Genomic DNA, 22,896 nt, shown 5'->3' on the forward strand with positions numbered 1-22,896 from the left:
CAGTAGCCCTATGGAAATGAGTCACAAGACAATCGCTTTAAAAGCTGGAATGACTTAATGGTATCTGAAAGTCCGCTCTCATGAGTAATTCGCCCTCAAGGGATCCTTTCTAATGAGTTTGGACTAAACACACGTAAAGCCGTTGTGAGATTACCTACACATCGAAACGTCATAAGCCTCTATCCTCAAGCCCTCTCTTCAATGGGTTGGCGACTGGTACCTGCATATTCTTGACACTTGCCTAGATGTACATGTGTTATTCAATTGTCACTCATAGACTGCCAGACTTAAGCTATTTGTGCCAAACATTGATGTGAAGACAAACAGCCAATTCCCCTTTAACCTCTTCGTGATTCTCATTTAGTATTCACTCCTTGCAATCGCAATTCACCCCTTATCTATAGTTCTTGTGAATTCACTGTAAGCATCAACATACACAAACATGTCACGTGCTCTTGTGCGACAAACATTGCCACCAACGTCCAATCATGTTTCGGTTTCGGTTGCGACAAATTTCTTTGTTCTTTCAGACATTAACCTCCTTATCTCTTCCTTTCAACCAGTTCAATCATCAGCTGGGGTTGGTATTCACTTGTCATCAGCCTTATCGATCACGGATCAAGAATAGATGGCACCGTCTCAGCCTCACCTAAAGCTCAAGGTTCGGGGCCGCCCTCGATATCGCGCCTGGCAATCCCGAGAGGCCTTTCTTTTGCGACATCATCTTCACCATAGACCTCCTCATTCACCGCGGTGCCATCTACCAGGCAACCACAACACCCGGGATGACCGTAATGATATTCGCAACGAGACTCGAAATATCGCGGCTGAAGTAGATCCCCGGACAAGTCCTCCAACTTCCTTCCGGTCCCACTCCTCAAGCAATCGAAATCCATACTCTCGGTCATCTCGCCCCTTATCTTTGACCGTGCCTAAGCGTCGGCGGCTGAGTGAGAATGACCTCGATCAAAATCAGCAGCGACCCCCAACGAAGCGTCGTCGAGTATCCAAGGGAGACAAGTCAAAGGAGCTGTTTGACCAGGAATTTATTCTTATCACTCAAACAATGCCTAGAGTGGCCCAGAGACATCTCCCACGAGAGCCACAGAGGCAGGTCACAGGAAACGACCGGAGCGACGATTCTATTCAATCGCCAAGACATCGCCCGAGACCCATATCTCCACTGGAGGATTCACAGGCTGAGAACGAATTCTACCAGGGATTCATGCGAGATGACCCAACGGTCAAGGATCTTGCAACTGGGGAAGATGTAGAGTGTGAGGATAAAGTAGTAGACTCCTTGGTCTTGAGTCATGATCAAGAACCTCCCAACAATGACCGCATCACTTCTCTTCGCCCAAACACTCGCACGTCCATCTCCTCAGTCTTATTCAACTGTTTCCTCGTTGTGCTAAAAATTGGTATTTTCACCTACTTGTACCGCCAAATCTACCCCTATAAGCCCTTTCGGGCAGTTGACTGGTATGAAAAGGCCATCGACATTGCCGTAATGGAGATAACCGTCAGCCGCGTGGTGCTCTTTGGAGAAGCAGCGCTTGAGCCAATGCGCTGGAAGGGCCAACCTGGGCTTTTACCTGATCCTGAAGCTACACTCGATGCAGGCTCTACTGGCATGTCTGACTACGATTCCGTCTCTGTCTACAAGCCCTGGGAGACATCTTCGAACGGGACATACCTGCCCGAACATTGGTTCCTTATGGACCTTGGCTATGTACTACGATCAGCCCTGAATGACCTGCAGGAAATAGCGAATCATGGTCCTCCACAGTTTAAGTTCACTCGAGGGACTAGTACCCAATTTCGCTGGTCAACAAGCTCCGGTTCATTTATTTCTCCTCACAACTCTCTTCCGACAATCCCAGACGATGAATGGGATGCTTATATTGAATCTGGTGTACCCGACTCAACCATCCTCGGAATGCCTCCTTAGGAAACTGATACTCCATCGCCGACAGCCCGTCCTCGCCAGCCTAGGACAATCATGAATTCTGATCCGCCTCTCAGTCGGCTTGAAATCATTGCGGAAGACATAATAAGTGACCTCATCTGGCAAAGTACAACCAGAAACACGCTAGTCTTTTGGTTTCCAGATCTAGCCTGGTCTGGAGTCACTGTTAAATGGTTCAATTTTGACCTTTTGCTACGAGACCAGCGCACACACAATGCCTCCTTTGGGTCTGACCAGGAAAGGCTGGATTGCATGTTTCCATCTCTAGTCTACGACTTAGGTGATCATCGCCCCATTCCTACCCCAGGTAGGCCACAAGACCTGTCTGATGTCCCTGATGATGTTCCGGAGGATTACGTCGACAAGGTCTTTCGCGAGCACTATTCGAGAATCTCGTCTCACAACGCCAATCCAACTTCAAATCCAAAGCGAGCCACTTCGAGTTCTACGAGGATGTGCCGCCCTTCTAAACATCCGACTCCCAGGCAATGGGGTTTGAGCCAGGTCGGCAATGACACAGCAAAGCGCCTCACTGAAAACGCTTTCCATCATCATGACCTAGACTTGGGCCAGAAGAGACTCAACAAACTCGGATCTCTCTGGTCAGTAGTGGAATACAGTGATCTTTTGGATAAGGCCTGCGAGGCTATGGACGAAATGAATCAAAGAATCACCCGAGTCCTCAGTGCGGATTATCACGTCGACATACCCTGGGGACAACAGATTCAGGCTGTCAACCGTCTACGATACGTCGCGCCATTTTTGAGCGACATCGCTGCTGTTCGTCTCCGCGAGATGAGCCGTCGGGCGTCACGCGTTGCACTACTTGTACGAGAAATCGACCGAAGACAACACAAACTCGCGGAAGATATCCTTGGGGGTTTTGTTACTGCTGACTTCCTCCTGCACTTCCCTCCAATCGAGGGTTTATTAGTCGATATGGAGCTGATGGCCGAATGGTTTAAGACCGAAGTGGCAAGCATCAGAAACTTGTGGAAATCACGAAGTGGGAGGTTTGATGCCGCAGAGCGGCGCAATGAAGAACAGGGGAATCATGGAATTATATGGACAAGATGGGGCCGCTATGACAAAAGATTTGACCCGTGGGGTAGAGAGGCGATCTGCTGGGATCTCAAGAGGGAAAGATTGGTGAACAGTACTATCGAGAAGAGATGTGGGATAAAGTAGGTACAAGTTAGGTTAAGAGCTTGTGCGTTGCGTAACAGGAGCTTTAACGTGATTATCCTTACTCCAACTTCTGAAAGAATGCAAGGGCAGCCGTTCTCTTCATCTTTTTTCGGTGAATGTATCAGAAAGGCTACTGAATGAGTCTTTAATGTTACTTCTTTTGTTCATTCCAGGAAAATGGAACACTTGTATGAAAGGGGCGGCGATGAGCTGTCATCTTTGTGAGCGCCATGTATGAATACAGCTATCTACGCTCGTTACTTTCTTCTCCTCCCAGCATCATCACTATCACCTACTTTGAATCATGGCTCAGTTCCCAAGTAACATGAGCGACTTGTCGTTGCCAGCCACGACGTGCACAGGGATGCTACAAGATAATCCCATGCTGAAGGAACCATGCCGCAAAAAGATCGAAGAGACTATGGACGAGTATCGTAAGATACCTTTTATACATTGTCATTCCTGGGCTAAATATTCCGGCTTTAGAACAATGGAGACTCCAACGTGCTGCGATTCCACAGCAAGCTCCACCAATTTCATACACGACGGCCTTTTTGCCGGAAACTCGGCCTACGCCAGCAACCACGCCTTACGCCATGCCATACTCATACAACACCGCGCCACCGCCAGCGCTAGCACCAGCACCAGCCCAAGCACTAGCCCCGGACTCAGTCCCAGCCGCGGCGCCATACAGAGCGACATATGACCCTCCTGAGGCACCAAGAGTCGCGGCACCAGGCCCTGTACCTCAAACCCACCAATATATCCAAGCACGTACAGCTCCGCATCGCACTCCAGAACAATTCCACGCGGAACGGGCATATTTTGAAAGCGTTCGACAATGGAAAAGGTCACTCGAAAACTTAAGCAATGCTGAAATCCAATTGCGTACCGCAGAGGCCAAAATGGCCGCACTCGGGGTAGTCCCAGATGCACAAGCACTGATGCACCAGATGTCATCCACAACAACATGAGGAGCACATTTCTATAACGCACAAATGAACGATCACGGGTAAATAGAGTGGGCATGTTTTGATTTCTAACTTGTTTGGGTATTGGGATGTTTGTTTGATAGATATGGTGTTTAATGACATGGACTTTTTCCTACATCCGAACCTGTCACGCATTCTTTGCCTGTAAAGTTGGTAGATCTCGACCTTTCATTTTCGCTCCGACGCGCCATGGAGGTATCTCAATCGACCATGCTTGAATAGGCTATCCTCTTTGAATCTAATTGAGTGGCTGTATTCCTGTTGGATACGCCCCTGGTCAAATCTCCACCGTGGTCCTCTTACTTCCACTCCAGCTCGGATATATCGCAAACCGGTCGAACTTGATGCGACAGCTATCGGAACTTATGTGTTTCATCTCAAACTCTTACCATACTACACAATGACGTGCTGCCACTATAAAAGGATCGTAGAATCACACCTATTGGCTTCGGATGACACCATCAACATCCGTCATCACTCTAAATTCATTCCACCCAATCTGGCAAGATGGCTCCCATTCACGTAGGTGCACTTGTCTACGACTATCAAGCTATAGATGTCTTGGGCCCGACCGACCTCCTCCACTCTGCCACCAAACCATACATCGAGGCTCTATCTGGTCATCTAAAGATCGAGCAAGACACCATCTCTCGCGCCCCAGAGTTTGTCTTTCATCACATCGGCATCACTCGCGAAACCTTTGTTCTTCAAACAAGCAATATTCCAATTGTCCCGACTACAACCGTTGATGAATGCCCTGACCTCGGTATTCTTCTGCTCGGAGGTCCGGACCCCACGAACTTCGAGCTTCATCCCAAGTACGCTGAGTTCATCCGAAAGCACGTTGCAGCTGGAAAGCTTCTCTTCACCACTTGCACTGGTGCCGGAGTTGCTGCTGCTGCAGGAGTACTCGACGGCAAGAATGCGACAGTCAACCACGGTGCTATCCAGCCTCTTAGACTGAAATTCCCTACTGTCAAGTGGACTGATGAGAAGAAATGGATTGTCGATGGAAACATTTGGACTGCGGGTGGTGCCGTCGCTGGAATGGACATGTTTGCGCATTGGATCAAGGAGAATTTTGGAATGGATATCATGGTCTTGGCTGCGTCGATGTTGGACTATGAGCCGAGGGACGTTGATGGCATTTTGAACGTCATTCCGAAGAGGTATGATGAGAATGGCAAGCAGTTGCAAACTCATGTGTTCAGATAGAAAACGGTGCCAGTACCTGCTGAGTCCATCCTGGGCGGTATTAGTCGAGGCACCTAGCAGGTCCATGTTACATCACCCAAGGAATCATTGAAATGAAGTTTTCTCTGCTGATTCAAGCTCTCGGGGTCACAAGTCTTAACTGTCATGGAACGCAAGTCTTATCTATTGCATATTAAGTCATCTCATGACTGGGTATATAACATATCTGAACCAAACACCATCGCATCGATCATCATTTTCTTGCATCCGACTCCTCAACCGTAAACTCAACTTCCTTTGTGATTCCAGGCATCGATGGAATAATTTCGTCTGAACTAGCCTCACCGCCTCCTCCGTGAATGTAGACATTCCTATCATTCACGCTTCCAAGCCCCGTCGTTGATCTGATAGACCTTCCATTACTCCTCTTCCAGTTTGATCCATTTCCGTCGGCGAGCATGATACTTCCAGGTTCGGGACCGCCTTTGTACTTTGAGCTGACGTTGTTAGACGAGAGAAGTGAGCCGAAGATGGGTTTGAGCTTTTGGCGCATCCATCCCCATGTACTGGGAAGGTTAGCTGTCACGACGGCAACGAAGGACTCTCGCACAGCCCAACTAGCTCCCTCTTCAGGGCCCGTCTTGGGGTTCTGGGGATGTCAGTACTCCTCATCATAACCTCCGTAGTGTTGGAAAGTCGCATACCTTGAGGATGAGGATACATCGTAGTAAACCCGCAACCATCACAAATACCGCACCAGAGAAGAGCACAAGCAACCCATACTTCTTCACTTTGGGAATTCGGGCGCCCCAAAGCATCGGAATGGGGATCGCGAGCAAGTAAATGTCAGTCAGGATGTTGAGGCTGACGATGATGAAGATGTAGAGCTTGGACAGCGCAGGGTGGCAGAAGTCTACAAAGAATTAGTATCTTGTCTGCCTCTTATTCCAGCTGTGTCTCTACGTACTGCCTGGGTCGGGATAAATCTGCCAAAAGCGGTTGAATGGATGGCAGCTGAATAGAATGCAACAGACAATGGCGACGTAGGTAGAGGCGATGAAGCCGAAGCCGATGTAGATACGAGTTTTGTAACCGGTGAGACCAGCCTGGCGAACTTAGCCCTGACATCAGTTTTGATGCCGTGTTCAACTTACCGTGAGTCGAAAGTAAAAGGCGCATAGCGCACTCTTGATAACCCACAACACCGTGGCGTAGGTTATCCAACCAGCGATCTGAATCTTAGATCCCCCAACCCTGCCAAAATTAGTTACTCTTGTCTGCTGCAGGGTCACACGCGACCTGCCTCCATCCGTATTCTTCAGTATTCGGAGACAGAGCCTTGCGCTCCTCATCCGTCATCGAACTGTTGGTCAATCCATGAAACTTTGCTCCAACAGTATAGGCAAGCGCCGTCTCGATCGTATACGGAATAATCGCTAGCAGCATGAGGTAATCGTCGGCCTCAAAGTTCCTCACGCCAACTTGTCGTATCCTCGCAAACGTTCGCAGCCCAATGACCGAAATGCCGATAGAGAGCAGTGTAAATGCCTCGGCGGCGAAGGAGGTAGCACCGCCCATGGCTACAGAAACAAAAAGCGATACGAAAAACAAACGCCTGCATAGGGGTCACGACTCAAGGGGAGGGTGAGCCTTTAATGCCAGCTAATGCCTGGAAAGCACGAAGCCACTTGCATGGGTCAAGTCCGTCCCTCCGAGGAATCATCGCCAATCACAACTCTATCTTGCAGCATCGTTCCGGTGATAAGAAGCACAGGCACAAGTCCGCGCCCAGGAGGGATGTCATGGGAATTAGATGCGGATGAGGCTTGCAGTAGTATTCTACGCTAGAAGACGATCGACACTCGCCAAGGATTTGGTGTAGAATTGGGCCTCTCAGCTGCCGACTCGAGTCATTTCCTCACTGAAGATCGTTTTAAAAGTCTTTGTCAAACTTGATAAGTAGGATGATCATCTTGTGTCAAAACGTGGCAGCGAGTCGTGCGTTTCACATAACGTCTGAAGTTTCTTTTGCTGAGAAGAGGAATGTTTATCGGTTGACGATGTTTAACCGTTCTCTCGGGAAGAGGATCCCGCTTCCCGAAAAGACCAATCAGCGACGATCAGTGTCAGCTCTATTGAATCGACTCAGCATCTGCAGAGTCAGAAAGAAAGGGTTGATGAATGACTTACCTTGTTGAGACAATGTAACCGGGTTTACCAAACTCAAAAGCCTCTCCTTTCTTTGTTCATGATCTCCGGATTTACGAGACCCGCGCCCATTTCAGGGGCTACCGAGTCCCCGGATTCTTCATTGCAGCTCCCCGGCAAGCAAAATGCTCCACATTCCGAAATTGACTAGGATTGTTCGGAATCAGAGGAGAGGGTTCTGCACCGCAATTTCTTCAGGAGAAGTTATCTTGATGTAAATTATTGATGTCTTAGAATACATGAGTCGTGAACTGACACGTCAAAGGTTCTTTTGTTGACTGCCTTGAGTGAGTCTGATTGAAAAGGCTCTTGATAACAAGTCAATGCGGTAGATCGACCGCAATTGAGACGCGTTCCGCTCAAGTGCCCCGCCGACTTTTTTAGCGCTCGTCACCGTTTCCATTTGGAATCCGTAGGGCAGACTGCAATGGCTACGCTGAAAAAAGATTGAGATTGCAGATCGCGAAACTTTGAAATCCTTGACACATTGCTTTATTGTAATTATTTCCATTAAGCACAGGAAATTACAGCCTTATGGGGCCAACGTTTGGTCGTGTTGAGACGGCGGGAGGCTATTGACACGTGGAACCGGAACTCCTCCTGGTCGGAAGCCCAAACTGGTGTAGGGTGGCTGTCTCCCAAGACATCCATGTCTTGCAAGATCAGTCCTCGACGGTGTATCTACATCTCATGCCCGGAACAGAAACGAAACTACTCTAAATAGAGTTTAGAGGGGAATTAAACCCTCATAAGAACTTCAACCTAGACAATCACGGGGTTAAAGGCTTATTGACGTCATTCGAAGATTCATATATCAAAGAACATCAGGTGTGAAAAGGTTGATCTTTCCGCGACCCAATATGATGAGCTTGACGAGATCGCGTTTTCGTCGGCTACATGACCTTTACTTTGAGATGGGACCCAAGGGAATCAAGAGGGTGATTGATGCTTTGACTGGGCAAGCACTTGAGTTTGAGACATTGCTTTATGAGCATGTAGGCGATGAACAAGTCAGCGTTGAGAAGTGAACAGAGGGCAACAGGAGTTGCAGGCTTTACAATAAAACTGGGCGTGAAAAGTAGCTGGACTGCAATCTTGTCACTGATTATGGATGAATGATGGCGTTTCGGTGGGTATTCCAGATAGGAGCAGTGTTGCTGTGTACAAAACAGTTATACGTCCTACTACGATTGAAGGTTCACTGACGTCATCACTGAGACTCAAAAACAACCAACCCAAAGTCGTTGGAAAAAGCAAGATCTTTTGATGTATCGAATGCTCATGTGCGAAATTACGTCCTCAATCTCAATCTATGTACATCCAAGCATATTAAACAAATAAGCTAAAAGTCCTTTTTCGCGGACGACCAAGAAGTTTCGAAAAACTAAATAAATCAAGTCATTTTCCCATATCCAGCAATATCCCAGTCATTAACGCATAACTTCATAAGCAACCCTTGTCTAGTCAATTGCTTCGATTGAACAAGCTCATCCGCAAGCCCCCCTTCTTAGGCTTCTGATGAAAAGAGCTTTGCGCGCTGACGGGTCGATGTTCGAAACTGTCGACGCTCTCCATGCGCTGAACGGGCTGACGGACTGCGGGTGGTGGGGCCTGCTGCACGAGCTCCCCGCGCAGAGCTTTGCCTACTTGATCATGTTGACGTGAGTAATCATCATGCTTGGACTTGGCTTCAATGAAGCGGTCTTCGGCTTGGCGACGTCGTTCCTGAAGAGCGCGGATCTCATCGTCGAGTTGGTTCATTTGGGCTTGAGCTTCACCCATGAGATGATCATACTCGTGAATCTTCTGCTCAAGAGGAAGAAGAACGCTCTTTTGAATGGAGGGACTGTTGAGACGGTTGATGTCATTGCCAGGGACTGCTAGACGGTCTGGTGAAGGCGCGCGACGCTGCTGATGCTGTTCTGAGGCCATGGATTGAGAAACACGGCTCTGCTGGGTGTTTGGTCCATTTCGGGGAGGTGACTCTCCATGAGGTCGGGGTTCAGACTCCGAAGCGCGGCGCGATTGTCGTCTGTAACGACCATCTTGTCTAGGACCATTGGGCTGCTGCTGCTGAGGACCTCCGTCCATTCCGCCAGGGTAAGTTGGAGGCATTGGTTGCTGAGGACCTGGACCTGGACCTGGACCTCTGGGAGCGTTGTTGTTTGGACCTTGACCAGGCGGCGGTTGTCTTCGCTGCCCAGCATTACGGGAAACCTGACCAACCGGAACGACACGCTAAAAGGAAAAGGTTAATTACGAGGCTCTGTCGCGGAGAAAAGATATTGCAGAAGAACAGTGTTCTCTAGCGTGAAAAACTCACCTGCTGCTGCTGTTGTGCTTGTGCGAGCATAGCGTCTTGGAGTGCCACGTCAGAGGTGGGCGACCGCATGTCGAACTCTTCACTCTGAGGGCGGAAGTCATCGAGTTGCTCGGGCGATTGAGTGCGTCTGTATCTCGGGCTCTGGCCATTTCGCGCAGCACGAGCTGCCTCTCGGGCGTCGCGAGCAGTGCGAGGCTCAACTGGATAGCCCGGATCTTCCAGGTTGTATCTTGGCTGATGGGGAGCCGCCATGGTAGCCATTATGCGGGGGGTGAAATGCGGTGAAAGAAGACAAAGAACAAAAAAATTGGAATGAGAATGTCTTACAAACAAGACATGAAAATAGCGGGTAGAGAGTGAAAGGAATGAGAATCTACACCGACAATGTCAGGAACTGATTCATGTTTTAGTGAGGTCTGGAAAGGCGAAGGCTGGAAATCGCGAGGTTGGTGGTTCGGCTTGGGTTGCTTTGGTACAGCCAAGGAGTAAATTTCTTGAGGTTGGGGAGTTTTCTTAGCTCCAGGGGTCCGACCCACTGAAAGACAACACCAGCCACTGCCCTCGTCAGACAGACCTGGAAGACAGATAGGATGTCAAAATAAACTCAGCAAAGGGCACATTAAATCTGTATCAAACTCACCTAAGCCTTTTTGTCCCTTGTACTCAACGCCTTGGGTTTCTTTCCTCCCCAGACTGCATAGCACAGTCAAGACAGTGCCTTTCTATTTTTACGAAGAAATATGCAGCAACGCGCATGGCTTCGTATCTATCATTCGAGTACACGTTGAACTCACCTGCATCGGAGTGTTCTTCTGTACTCGTAATTGATCCACGTACTGACACAGCGGCTAGATGCATCCCTTGGCTTCCAGGGATCATCGGGCGTGGCTGGGTCTCGAAAACCCGGGTATTCCCAGATTGACGGGCGTCTATCACTTCGTTAAAGCAAGGAATTCGAGATGAAACGCTTCAATGACTTGCTTTAGTGTTTTGCTATTTGTTAAACGAGCCTTGCTCAGCCGTTGAGTTTTGGTCTTGGGTTTCTTGGCTGGTGATGCATGCCATTTGAGGTTGCAGTCACTTCTGCACGTCAATGTTACACAAGTGTTATCTGGACGCGCGTCGAGACAGCAACGATCAGTGCTCTACCTTTGCATTAACTGTTATTCTCCTTTTTTTGAGTGCTATGAGAAGGTTGGTTCAGATCATGTCGCACTCAATTGCGACAGTTTATGTTTGCGATCGTTGTAGGAGTGTGATGACTTGCTCTTCGTTAGCCGTAGACTTATCGCGTCATGGTGCGACACGCAAAATTTTCTGCGTCAGAAGCCAAGCGGCCCGTCCCATCACATCCAAGCCCAATCTCACCGCTATCGATTACCTTGACTCAGATCTCAAACACAGCCCAACAGTAAATGCTTGCTGATGCCCAGTCCAATTGACAGCGACACCTCACGCCATTCAAGCGCAGCGAAATGACCCAAGATGCGACCGTGCCAAAATTGGTCACCGTCATAATCACAACTTCCCCCACTCCATCCGCACCTTCAACGGAGCTTGTCTCAGCGGTCCTCGAGTCATTTGAAAAGCATTGTCATGCTCTGACATTATGTAATGTTATTGTTGTTTTCGACACTTTTGATCAGATAGTACCTACAGCGCGATTGAAGAAAGGACAAGTCACGCCTCAGCAGGCAGCAGATCTTGACGAATATAAGAAGAATGTCAAGGAACTGATACTCACGAAATATCGCCATGTCGGTGCTGAGTTCACCCAACGGCGTGCTACGGCCGAGTATGGTAGTCCCAATCCCCAGAACACTGTTGACTACATGATATCGCAAACCAGCGACAAGAAAGTCACCTTTATAGAGCCTTCAAGACGACTAGGGTTTGGTCTGGCAGTCAGATCAGCTTTGAGACTAACTCAAACTCCTTTTGTCTGGGTGCAGCAACATGACTGGGCTTTGGTTGCAGACTTCCCCGTGGCGCCTCTTGTACAAATCATGAAAGCATACGATTCACGTCCAGAAACCCCCATCAAATATATATGCTTAACTGCTATTCGTATGCTCTCACATGCCACATCCGAACAACATCCCGTCCTGCGAGAGCTCTCATCATCCCTCACACAAAAATACGAAGATCCGACACATCCTGGTGTCAAGATACCCTTGACACCGATTTACTTTTGGCATGACAAACCTCATCTTGCATCAACAGCACATTACCTTGAGAGAGTGTTTCCCTCACGGTTGGCTATGCTCCGAGGAGACTTTATTGAGGACAAGATTGGACAAAGAGCGCGCGCTCAGATGAAGGAAGGCCTGGTAAGTGTATTTTCAGCCTATGCTAGGCGAACATCGGGAGTTGCTGCCATGTGAAAGCCTTTGCTGACGACAAGCAGTGGACGAAATGGGCTACTTGGCTGTACTACCCCGATGATGGGAAACAGCTATGTTTGAAACACCTACAAGGGAGGACTTGGGCAGGTGCTGAGCGACAAGCCGATAGGGCTGCTATGTGGAGAGAAAGGAATGAGGCTGAACGGGCAGCTCAAGACGACAGCTGATCTAGATAACCACTGTATTCTCAGTGAACCACCTACATTTAAGCATCGCGATTGCTTCATCGCCAACACCATAGTATAGATTCATAGGCCTTTTCTCTTTACAGCTATGAACTAGTGATATATCTCTTGTTTAGAAAATCTTACAGTTTTCTCAGTTTACAATGCAAGAATCACTACTCATGCGCGCAGCTCCTCACCATCCCTTCATGCCTCTACTTTCCTCATCTGAAATTCTCGAGAGAGCAAACAATACCAGTTTCGAGTGCAGCACCAAAGCGGTTTTCTTGGATACTGGAATACGCATCCATCACTGGGAGACGGTACTCTCCGAGAAGATTGCAAAGGTCCCTGCCAATACCTGTCGTCTCCTCGGTGAATATGCCAACATCTGACTCGGCGATATAAATACCAAGCACTGGACTCTTGGCACCCTTGAGAGTTTGTACGATCTTCTGTTTCACGCCACTCGCCACATAAATAACCCGAATCAGCGGAACGATAACTTTGGCGACATCGAGATTTACTTGGTAACCTACGCTTTTACAGATGCCTGGCGTGGCATGAAGCCAGCACTTTATCCAAAGCGTCTTCATGAGAAACAGCTTTTCTTCCCCATTTCTCACAAATGCCTTGCAGACGCGACCAGAGTCAATGAGAGCGGGGGACTGGAGACCGAGCCCTCTATTCCTACCAAACGAATCCCATGGCCCGCAAGCATCCTGCAAACGAGTCTCTCCTTGAGACTTCCCCCAAGCAGCCGCGCCGAGAGGAGGTTGCTGTTTTTCAGCGATGACAGGCGATAACAGTGAGGTAATTCCACTCTGGACAGGTTTACAATACTGACTTCTACAGTCCCTCTCAGCCGATGGCGACCTGATTTCTGAACTTGAACAATACCAAGATGGGGAAAGGGACAGTTCCCTGAAGATATTATGGATGCTTCCCATCATCGCTTCAACAACCATCCGGCAGCCTCTTTACTCATTCGCTTCACGGTATCCTCTCTAGTCGCTCGCCTCACGGCAACCTCACAGCGCCCTTCTCGGAAACGCAGCGGCCCTCTTAGGACTGCCCCTAAGCAGAAGAGGCGCTATAAGAATGTCAAATAGGGAATGAAGCAGCTCTATCCCGCAAAAGCATTCTTGCTGGGCCCTGATAGCTATGTCGGAAGCACTACTTCCAACATCAAGCAAGTTGTTCTGCAGGCTGAAGACCCAGAAGAAGGAGCTTTTAGTCAACCATACTATCTTAAAAGATTTTCTGTTCAACATGCATTCACCAGTCATATCGATACACAGTGATCGGAACCAGCAGGAGAGAGAGGCAGCCAGACCACGATCAAGGAATCAACGTGATGGCAATTCTCTCACCCGGCAATCTACTACAGGGTCAAAATAAACTAACAAAAAGGTATTCATAACGTATTATAGACTTGCCTTAAGCTTATACTAAATTATTGAAGTCTTTTTATCTTTTAGGATCAACGGCATGAGTTCCTCTCCTAGCCAGTGATACGATTCATCGCAGCCTCGCAGGGCAAGAGGATCGAGCCCCAGGCAATTGACTATACCTCCAAGACTACTGGCGTCACCAGGAATACGATGTGTCGCAGGGAAAATGGGCTGAGCCCAGGATTTCGACTCCTAGTTCGCCTTATGGCTACTGGTTGTGACCAGCAATGAGGTTATAATGCTCGAACCTAAGCCTGATTCATCTCTCATCTCCCGACCTCCTGCGCAGAGATTTCCCATCTTCTCATCGCACCTTTCTTTTATTTACTTATCATCTTCATCGACGACTGCAGACCGGATGGCTGACTCGAATCTACGGCGCTTCCACCCGTGCTAGCTTTCAGCTACACTTGATGACCATGTCAACATACCATACCCATTGCCGATACGCATGCGTGAGACAAGACAGATTTCCCTCCCCCGACACGAAGGAGACAATCAACAGGCGACCCGTTATCGATAACTAACAAAACACTATCTTTCGTCACCTTTCCCATCCTTCATCCTTCCTTGCAAGTTTCTGTTTGGGATCAGCTAGAGCGACCGTATTCTCAGAGTTTCCACTCCCACTCTTGCTCATCTATCATCAACCTTTTCGTTCGGCACTTTGACAAGTCTGGCATTATTGGAAGTTAGAGGTTCGCGGCGAAAACATAAATTCGAAGTCGAGGTTTTCCCGATTCCCGCCGACAGACCACAAGTAAAAGCTACGATCGGCAGGGAGAATGAAACCCCATAGGGATATCCGACAACACATTCGCGTGATCGACTCCACCAAGATTAATCCATGAGGCTTGAGATGTTCAGCTGTGACGACAGTAGTCTTACATAGTTTAAGAGACTCTATGGGTAAGGCCATTGTCCAATGAGTTGAAAATCGACACAAGGCTATTCAGGAATTACATCACTACAAGTAGTTTCACGTCAAGCGATGATGCCGTGTCAGCTTTTCGACGTCATATGCATACTCAGGCAATGACTGGACTCATTCACACGAATAAGCTAGTTCTGAGATGTAGGAAGCCCGAGATTGATGACGTGCGCATCGGCTTTGCTTTACTACCAACGACTGGCGCATGGATACACAGAACAACAAGGGAGGAACTGGTAAGTGGGTGCCTCGCCTCGAAGGAAGTAAGTGACTCAATCTCTGTGCAGACTCTGATGTAATACTCATAAAACGAGCGCCGCGAGTTGAGTTTTCGTTATCGAAAGCGAAATTCTGCCCATCAAACACAGTGACTCATTTGGTTCTCACCTGACAACTTGCGACAACCACTGCGGATCACATTCCTTTTCGCGTTCCATGTTGTGGAAAAGTATCGCAAAGGCTTCTCAAAGGATGGCGCGTCATTAACATCAGTTCTCACGCTGGGTGATCTACAAACCCGAAAATTGCCAAAAGAAGAAGCTAGCAGAACTCACATTCGAGATTTGTGGTTATGAGAGTCCTCCCTGTCCAAATGCAGCTGGTTCTATGGAGAGAGCAGCGTGATTGGCATCATGTCTCAACTGCAAATAACACTTCTAGCCCACAAACGAAGAATTGAGATAGCTGCTTATATGGAATCGGTTCCGAGGAAGCTCGCAGGAAAGGCCAAGTGGCTTACTGCTCTTTGTCCCAACCCCCACCCCTCGGGCAAAACAATTGAGGAAGTCACACCTAGGCCCTCGGACGAAGGAATTGAGGAAGCCAAATTAAGCCTCGGTCCATGCAAGCATTGTTACCGTACAATGCTATGATAGGGCGTTTTGGTGTCGGTGTTTCTATAGCCTGTTTGTGAGCGAATTCTCCTTCTCCAGAAGGATACGGTGTACTGGCTGGGGCACTTGAGGTCAGGAAGCCAGAGTACTCGTGGACGAAGAACGCACTTCACAGGACCAAGCTCCGGGAAGGATGCAAGAATAGACACTGTCGTGTAGTGAACCTACATGAAAGCGAGGACGTAGACTGGAGCGTCTGGGGCGATGATGACCAGCCAGATTGAGAAAGGCGTCAGGTATAGACAGGGGGGTCTGTGGAGGACAAAGTCTGCCACGGCTGTTGGATGCCTGGTAGTGACTCTCGGCGTTGTTGCCATAAGCGATGAAGCTCGTAAGCTTTGTTATCGTACCGTGATACGACCACCTGTTGCTAGTGGACGTCTCCGTGTTCGTGAGAAAACCACTCTCAAAAAACGATGCAGTATCCAGAACAAAGGGCCTGGACCCTCCCGAAAGCAGGACTTACTGTAACTACCACGACTCTTGGCCGCCTCCTTGGACTCCTTTGGATTCGGCAGCCTGTGAGCGGGGCCATTTCTCCTCATCAGACTTTGTTAACAGCTCGTTGACGGACAAGTTTTGTGCATTCTTTAGAATCATGCCAGTCTACGGTTACGATCGTTCCGTTTCATCGTTTCACAGCGCTGCAAGCAGGACAGTTTAGGATGAAGGCTAGCCAGCTGTTCAGGATGCTTGAGTACGAAAATGCTATTTCCCAAGTAGCTGTATCACAAATCCCCAGGCTTCAGACCTGAACACGGAAAGTAACGTTTCCTTCCCGACCTTGACAATCTCTACCAATGCAGACGTCAAGGACCCGACCAGGCCCGAACTTCAGTCCCAGAGCCTCTGGAGATCACAAGCTTATATCCAGCTTTGCATCTTTGTAAAGTTTCACTAGAATGTAGTACTGATATTCCTCGCTCTGGTTCTATTATGCTATCAAGGTCTTATTATTATGATCGGTATTCTTGTCTTTGTATACTTGTGGGCTAGAAGTGTTATTTGCAGTTGAGACTTGTGGCTGTGAGCTTATTCCGGCAGAGAGAACCTAGTTTTTGTATACTCTTGATTGTATTGTATGACGCTCTGATGAGTATTAGGCGAAGTTATATTTCCTTTCTAAATAATAGCTAGATGACTTTAAGGACTTGGACTGCTATGAGGGACGAAAGGAGTATAAGATGAAAATGGGAGTGAGTTTAAACTACTGTACTCTATATCAGCCACTTGTACTATAATAATCTAATAATCGTTGTAGGTTGTTATATTTATATTATCAGAATAGAGAGCTCGACCTCTGATTTGGCACTCTCATCGACAGTGCCATCATCCGCGATGCCTTCGTGACAAGAGAAGACGAGTTGTGCGCATAGGTTGCAAAATGAATGATTCTTGCACTGCAAGCTGGGCAGGCTGCGGGATGTCGGGAGAGAATAGTGTTGCCTGACAAAAGCTGCGAAGAGAAAAAGCTCATGAATCTGTGATATTTTGGCGCTCATGTAGGGAGTGCCCACAGAGTTTTATCAGCGCTGGCCTCTTCCTTTGCCACTACGGGCACGAGCATATCGCAGAAGACTACGAAACCCGAGAGGTTCCTGCCGTCAATCCTCAGCAACAACAGATTGATGATAAGTACTAAGGTAGGCATTACCAGACCGTGGGCCCTGGGCTTGCCGCCGGGTTCTCTGTGAAAAGCGGTTTCCCACTGAACCGATGTTGTTGTACTACGAGAGGAGTATATACGACCGGATTCGAGGCTGGAACTGTAATGAGCCGAATTACGGTTTCTTATGCGAAAGTCTTAGGACCTTGGAGCACTATTAATCTGCGGTACACCGAGGCGAGAAGAATTTTGCTTGCACTTAGTGCAGTAAATCCTTCGGCCAGCCCAAAACTCTTCGGGTACATATCCGCAAAATGCATGATGAAGCTGCTCGCGACCCTGTGATATTTGTGGCAAGAAAACACCGAACCTTGATATGGGGTGCTAAAATAAACTTAGCAAAGAGCACCCTAAGCTTAGGCTAGATTTACCTAATATTTTCATCACTTAGGGTCAAGGTCCTGAATTTTCTTCCCTCCCCTGGCCTAGACCATAACAGTGATGTCGGATGGCTTGTCCGATCTAACATTCGGATGCCCTGACCTTAATTGACTTTCCCCGCATGGCGCTTGACTCACGGAGCGGTTAAAGAAACTTCCCATCCTTGACGCTCTTTCATTACAGGATCTAGACATTCTTAACTAAGTAAACGGCGCGTGCCGCACTCAATTGCCGATGGATCAATGCGGGGTGCCGACCCCTCACCTCGAGCCGACCACCGTTCTCCATGATCAGTGAATCATCATAACGACTTGGCGATCTGGGGAAAAAGAAGGATAAAAAGAGTTTATAAAAGAGTAGAACATCCAGTATGAGTCGGCTGTGATAGATATTTCAAGGACAATTCAATTGACACAATGAGACTCTTGACTCCCCTCATCATTGCCTCCAATGCCATCCTGGCAGCGTCCCAACTCATGGGAACGCCATCCTACGAGTATCTCTACACTGTCAACGCAACCCTCGGCGAACGTTGGCCGATTGGCGACTACGGTCAAGGTAGCCGCGTTGTGATTCCCATCACTGGCGGAACCTTCAAGGGACCCAAGCTTTCGGGAACGGTCACTAACCTTGGTGCCGACTGGGGTCTCACCGACACCAAGGGCGTCTTCTTCCCCGATACCCGATACAACCTGAGAACTCATGATGGAGCTGATATTTACATCCAAACTTCTGGCCCGACGCAGCCTGATGGGAGGACGTTGCTGAGGGGCGTCTTCCAGGCGGCGCACCCGGACTATGAGTGGTTGAACTATGTCCTGGCTGTCGGGGTATTACAAAGGCCGCCCGCGGAAAGCAAGGGTAAATATGTTGTTATTGACATGTGGGCAGTAGGTTATTCTGGTTTGTTAACGGAGATGCGATGCTGACCAGGAAATAGATGGTTTTGCCCGACTGTAACGGGAATTGCTAGGGCGAGGCCGACGGTGATATGGCCAGGATGGATATTAACTCTCTATGGATGGACATGGCGTGATTTGATACATCCTGGTAGAATGTCACCGCCGTGATAATTCCGATGAAAAAAGTCAAAAAGTGCTAGAAAGTTCAGATGATCGAACTAGTTGTGGATCTGGGGTATCTCCATCGTCAATGGGAATACGAATGTACGGAAATGGCGATAAAGTTCACAGGGGTTGTATGTTACAATGAATTCTACAACTTCACTTCTTGGCTCAACTTGCGAAGAACTCGTGAAGCTGCAAAACCACGCATCCATCCTCTTTCTTGGAGTAGTGATAATGAAGTAGATCTACAGGGATCAAAGTGCCGTTTTCCGTATGCTTGCAGCTAAGCCGTCATTGATAAAGAGAAGGTTGCATTAGGAACCAATTTGACGCGCAATGATTCGGGATGTTATCCGGTTCCTGAACAGATGTGCAATGGTTCTTACTGGCGACAATTATCGATCGGCTAAGCAGGGGTTGTGCTGGTCGGAGCTAGAAAAAACCGCGAACCAGGCCTGGATTTCAACAGTTGCAGTTAAAGACAACAGTCATCACTGTCTTGTCGGTATTTGGACTGTCAAACTTCAAACACCGAGGGTATTAATTGTGCCACGATTTTGCATATGAAGGCACAAGATTTAATTTAACAATGGCCTCATTCCAAGAAGTCTGCAGTGCCCCTAATAGCGAACCCATAATAACACTAGTCTCCATCTCAAGTAGATTATCCGGACCGATATCTCTGCCCATCATCACAACGACTGACTCGCAAACTCCTCCCTAATGAATCAACCCCGTTCATGCACCCCGGATCTAATTCCCAACCAGGCCAGCCGAGGTTTCAAGACCCCTTCTCTTCCCCTCACGAACCCAACTACCGCCCTGCCAAACCATCCTCAATCCGCGATAGCACTCCCATAGTATTGCCGAGGGTTGCTGATCTGGTAGGGATCAACGGCGTCTTGCTGCTTCAGGAATCATCCGCGTATTTGCTCAAAATTATCACAAGGATCCCCCGCAAAATACTAGGGCATGGGTTTTGGTAAACGTTTATGCGGGAGACGGATATAAAACAATGTTGTCCGCCGGCCTTGTTGTCTTGCTTGGCTTTATTCCCCAGGTTCTCAGCGACACCTCGACTGATATTTGTTTACCGCAAGATAACATGCGCCCTACATTTTTGCTCTTTTCGGGGTTGGGGGCTTGTGCTGCTGCTGGCAAGGGTGATGACTTTGCGGCTAAATGCGCTGGTTTCAAAAACTCGCTGAAGCTGCCCAACACCAAGGTCTGGTTCACTGAGCACGTGCCTGCTGGGAAAAACATCACTTTTCCTGACAACCACCCAACATGCACGCCCAAGAGCACTATCACTGATGTTGAGATCTGCCGTGTGGCTATGTTTGTCACCACTGGTCCCAAGTCAAACCTTACCCTCGAGGCTTGGCTTCCTTCCAACTGGACTGGTCGATTCTTGAGCACTGGAAATGGTGGAATGGCTGGATGTATTCAGTACGACGACGTTGCCTACGGTGCTGGCTTTGGCTTTGCGACGGTTGGAGCTAACAACGGTCATAACGGTACTTCAGCTGTCTCCATGTACAAGAACTCGGGAGTCGTTGAGGACTATGTCTACCGTTCAGTTCACACTGGAACTGTTCTCGGAAAGGAACTTACAAAGAAGTTCTACGGCAAGAAGCATACTAAGTCTTACTATCTTGGATGCTCAACTGGTGGACGACAAGGATGGAAGGAGGCGCAGAGCTTCCCTGATGACTTTGATGGTATTGTGGCTGGTGCTCCCGCCATGCGTTTCAACGGTCTGCAGTCCCGTTCTGGAAGTTTCTGGGGTATCACTGGTCCCCCTGGAGCGGCTACCCATCTCAGCCCTGCGGAATGGGCCATGGTTCAAAAGAACGTCTTGGTTCAGTGCGACGAGCCACTTGATGGCGTTGCAGATGGTATTCTCGAGGATCCCAACCTTTGCCAGTACCGCCCTGAGGCTCTTGTCTGTTCTCAGGACCAAACCAGTAACTGCCTTACTGGACCCCAGATCGAGACAGTCCGCAAGGTCTTTGGTCCTCTGTATGGCAACAACGGCACATACATCTACCCTCGAATTCCTCCTGGAGCTGATCAGGGCTTCGGCTTTGCAATTGGCGAAACCCCTTTCCCCTACTCTACTGAATGGTTCCAGTATGTTATCTGGAACGATACCAAGTGGGATCCCAACACCATTGGACCCAATGATTACCAGAAGGCTTCTGAGGTCAACCCCTTCAACGTCGAGACATGGGAGGGAGACCTTTCCAAGTTCCGCAAGCGTGGATCCAAGATCATTCACTGGCACGGTCTCGAGGATGGTCTGATTAGCTCTGACAACTCAATGGAGTACTACAACCACGTCTCGGCTACTATGGGCTTGAAGAACACTGAGCTTGATGAGTTCTACCGATACTTCCGTGTCAGCGGCTGCGGTCACTGTTCAGGTGGAATTGGAGCCAATCGTATTGGAAACAACCGCGCCAACTTGGGTGGCAAGGAGGCGAAGAACAACGTTCTTCTCGCTCTTGTCAAGTGGGTTGAGGAAGGCAAAGCACCCGAGACCATCACCGGTGTTCGGTACGTTAATGGTGCCACCACCGGAAAGGTCGAGGTTGAGCGAAGACACTGCCGCTATCCTTACCGAAACGTCTACCAGAAGGGTGATTACAAAAGTCCCGATAGTTGGAAGTGTGAGCTGCCCAAGTGAACGGAATGTCAGGGAGATGGTGCGGGTGGCGTCGATTATATAGCATTCATTTCATAGCATACATATAGCAGGATCGTCGTAAATAAGATGAGCTTTTTACATAACACTGCACCCTCCGCCTTCCCAGACCCCGGAAACTGTAAGAAGTCCAACAATCTCTCCATCGATCCCTGTACCTCAATGGTCGGGATAATTCGGTACCGAGCAAGACCGCCAAGGATAAAGTGATGTCAAGAAAAGCGACTAGTTACAAATTACCCCAAGGAAACCACTTCCTTGGAAGACTCCAAAACACGGGGGAGGATATGTGCTGTCAACATCAGTCATTTCCCCAGACGCGTTGCTGACCAGTTGCATGTCGGCTAGTCATTCAACACGAAAGGTTAATACCGCCAAGAGAAGAGTTCCCCACGATCTTGGATAATCAAGAGGAAAAGTCGGAGCATCTGAGTCAAAAACAGTGAGAAATTGGGTTTCTCCCCTCATTTCCCCAACCTTTCTTTGCCCCCACAAGATGCTGAATCTTACTCCAACCAATGCGCCCTGTCACTCTGGAGGGCGCGAAGCTGGGCGAGTCAGGGTTTGGATGCAGGAGAGTGAGGCGCGTTGTTTTCTAGAACACGTCGGATGCTGATCAGTTCCCCTCCCACCAAGCAGTACAGTACCCGTCATGGATCCTCCTCTTATCAAGATAAACGGGAATAAACTCATCGGCACTTCTCAAGTCCGCCCGACCAGAATCTTACGATGCGTGACCCGTACGCCTCAATGGCGACAGCCTCAACACAATTTACAATACCGCCGACAGTTTGTTTTTATCTCTCTCCAATAGCAATACCTGTATTGCGCCGGTGTCGGATACTACGGCTTGCTGCAAAGGACTGGGCGACTCCACTAAATGGCGAATGCATGTGTCAAAACAAGCTATTTTTCGCGTAACGGAAATGCTGAACCTTTTTTTACGTTGAATACCGCCGGCAGATTTTCCTACAAGGTTTTTCCTGTCCCTTCGACACCGTACGAGGCGGAAATAAGCTTGTTACTTGGCGTCCGATTTAGCCGTGTGCTAGACCGAATCTTTCACCTTGAGGCAGCACTCGAGAGCCTCATTTCAACGACGACCACTGTTCAGCAGAGCATATTTACTGGGCACTTAAGACAATAGACGGAAGACACCGTCAAACCAACCATGTCATTCTTATCTCAGTTCCACCTCCTGCTGGAGTTCTCTTGTTCATCTCGTTTGACCAACCAATTCTCATTCAGCAAAGATCGCTGACACATAACGTAACACCAACTCCATTTTATTTTTTTTGAATCCACGGCCCCGTTTCTTTTCGCTCAGCCAAGGGACATTCCAATGACCTGATGG

General features: G+C 48.6%; 9 protein-coding genes across 9 annotated transcripts; 7 read left to right on the top strand and 2 right to left on the bottom strand.

Annotated features, from left to right (window-relative positions):
* Positions 1-628: 628 nt before the first annotated feature.
* FTJAE_5918 (uncharacterized protein) lies at positions 629-1,951 on the top strand (the record flags this gene model as incomplete). Its single annotated transcript, XM_037352476.1, has 1 exon — positions 629-1,951. One exon carries the CDS (start codon positions 629-631, stop codon positions 1,949-1,951), a length of 1,323 nt encoding a protein of 440 aa, XP_037206972.1.
* A 51-nt stretch (positions 1,952-2,002) lies between these two features.
* Positions 2,003-3,157, top strand: FTJAE_5919 (uncharacterized protein; the record flags this gene model as incomplete). Its single annotated transcript, XM_037352477.1, has 1 exon — positions 2,003-3,157. The coding sequence occupies one exon, from the start codon at positions 2,003-2,005 to the stop codon at positions 3,155-3,157; it is 1,155 nt and encodes a 384-aa protein (XP_037206973.1).
* A 304-nt stretch (positions 3,158-3,461) lies between these two features.
* Positions 3,462-4,131, top strand: FTJAE_5920 (uncharacterized protein; the record flags this gene model as incomplete). Its single annotated transcript, XM_037352479.1, has 2 exons — positions 3,462-3,591; positions 3,644-4,131. 2 exons carry the CDS (start codon positions 3,462-3,464, stop codon positions 4,129-4,131), a joined length of 618 nt encoding a protein of 205 aa, XP_037206974.1.
* A 525-nt stretch (positions 4,132-4,656) lies between these two features.
* FTJAE_5921 (dj-1 family) lies at positions 4,657-5,364 on the top strand (the record flags this gene model as incomplete). Its single annotated transcript, XM_037352480.1, has 1 exon — positions 4,657-5,364. The coding sequence occupies one exon, from the start codon at positions 4,657-4,659 to the stop codon at positions 5,362-5,364; it is 708 nt and encodes a 235-aa protein (XP_037206975.1).
* A 232-nt stretch (positions 5,365-5,596) lies between these two features.
* Positions 5,597-6,921, bottom strand: FTJAE_5922 (integral membrane protein PTH11; the record flags this gene model as incomplete). Its single annotated transcript, XM_037352481.1, has 5 exons — positions 5,597-5,992; positions 6,048-6,256; positions 6,311-6,449; positions 6,498-6,597; positions 6,638-6,921. The coding sequence occupies 5 exons, from the start codon at positions 6,919-6,921 to the stop codon at positions 5,597-5,599; spliced, it is 1,128 nt and encodes a 375-aa protein (XP_037206976.1).
* Positions 6,922-9,015: 2,094 nt separating this feature from the next.
* On the bottom strand, positions 9,016-10,135 carry FTJAE_5923 (uncharacterized protein; the record flags this gene model as incomplete). The annotated part of the gene is made up of 2 exons (XM_037352482.1): positions 9,016-9,789; positions 9,875-10,135. The coding sequence occupies 2 exons, from the start codon at positions 10,133-10,135 to the stop codon at positions 9,016-9,018; spliced, it is 1,035 nt and encodes a 344-aa protein (XP_037206977.1).
* Positions 10,136-11,349: 1,214 nt separating this feature from the next.
* Positions 11,350-12,838, top strand: FTJAE_5924 (feruloyl esterase; the record flags this gene model as incomplete). The annotated part of the gene is made up of 2 exons (XM_037352483.1): positions 11,350-12,204; positions 12,602-12,838. The coding sequence occupies 2 exons, from the start codon at positions 11,350-11,352 to the stop codon at positions 12,836-12,838; spliced, it is 1,092 nt and encodes a 363-aa protein (XP_037206978.1).
* A 5,346-nt stretch (positions 12,839-18,184) lies between these two features.
* FTJAE_5925 (uncharacterized protein) lies at positions 18,185-18,804 on the top strand (the record flags this gene model as incomplete). Its single annotated transcript, XM_037352484.1, has 2 exons — positions 18,185-18,658; positions 18,742-18,804. The coding sequence occupies 2 exons, from the start codon at positions 18,185-18,187 to the stop codon at positions 18,802-18,804; spliced, it is 537 nt and encodes a 178-aa protein (XP_037206979.1).
* A 1,046-nt stretch (positions 18,805-19,850) lies between these two features.
* FTJAE_5926 (feruloyl esterase) lies at positions 19,851-21,524 on the top strand (the record flags this gene model as incomplete). Its single annotated transcript, XM_037352485.1, has 1 exon — positions 19,851-21,524. One exon carries the CDS (start codon positions 19,851-19,853, stop codon positions 21,522-21,524), a length of 1,674 nt encoding a protein of 557 aa, XP_037206980.1.
* Between the last annotated feature and the right edge of the window lie 1,372 nt (positions 21,525-22,896).

The sequence above is a fragment of the Fusarium tjaetaba genome (assembly GCF_013396195.1).
Source record: "Fusarium tjaetaba strain NRRL 66243 chromosome Unknown NRRL66243_c0000113, whole genome shotgun sequence".
Classification (NCBI taxonomy): Eukaryota; Fungi; Ascomycota; class Sordariomycetes; order Hypocreales; family Nectriaceae; genus Fusarium; species Fusarium tjaetaba.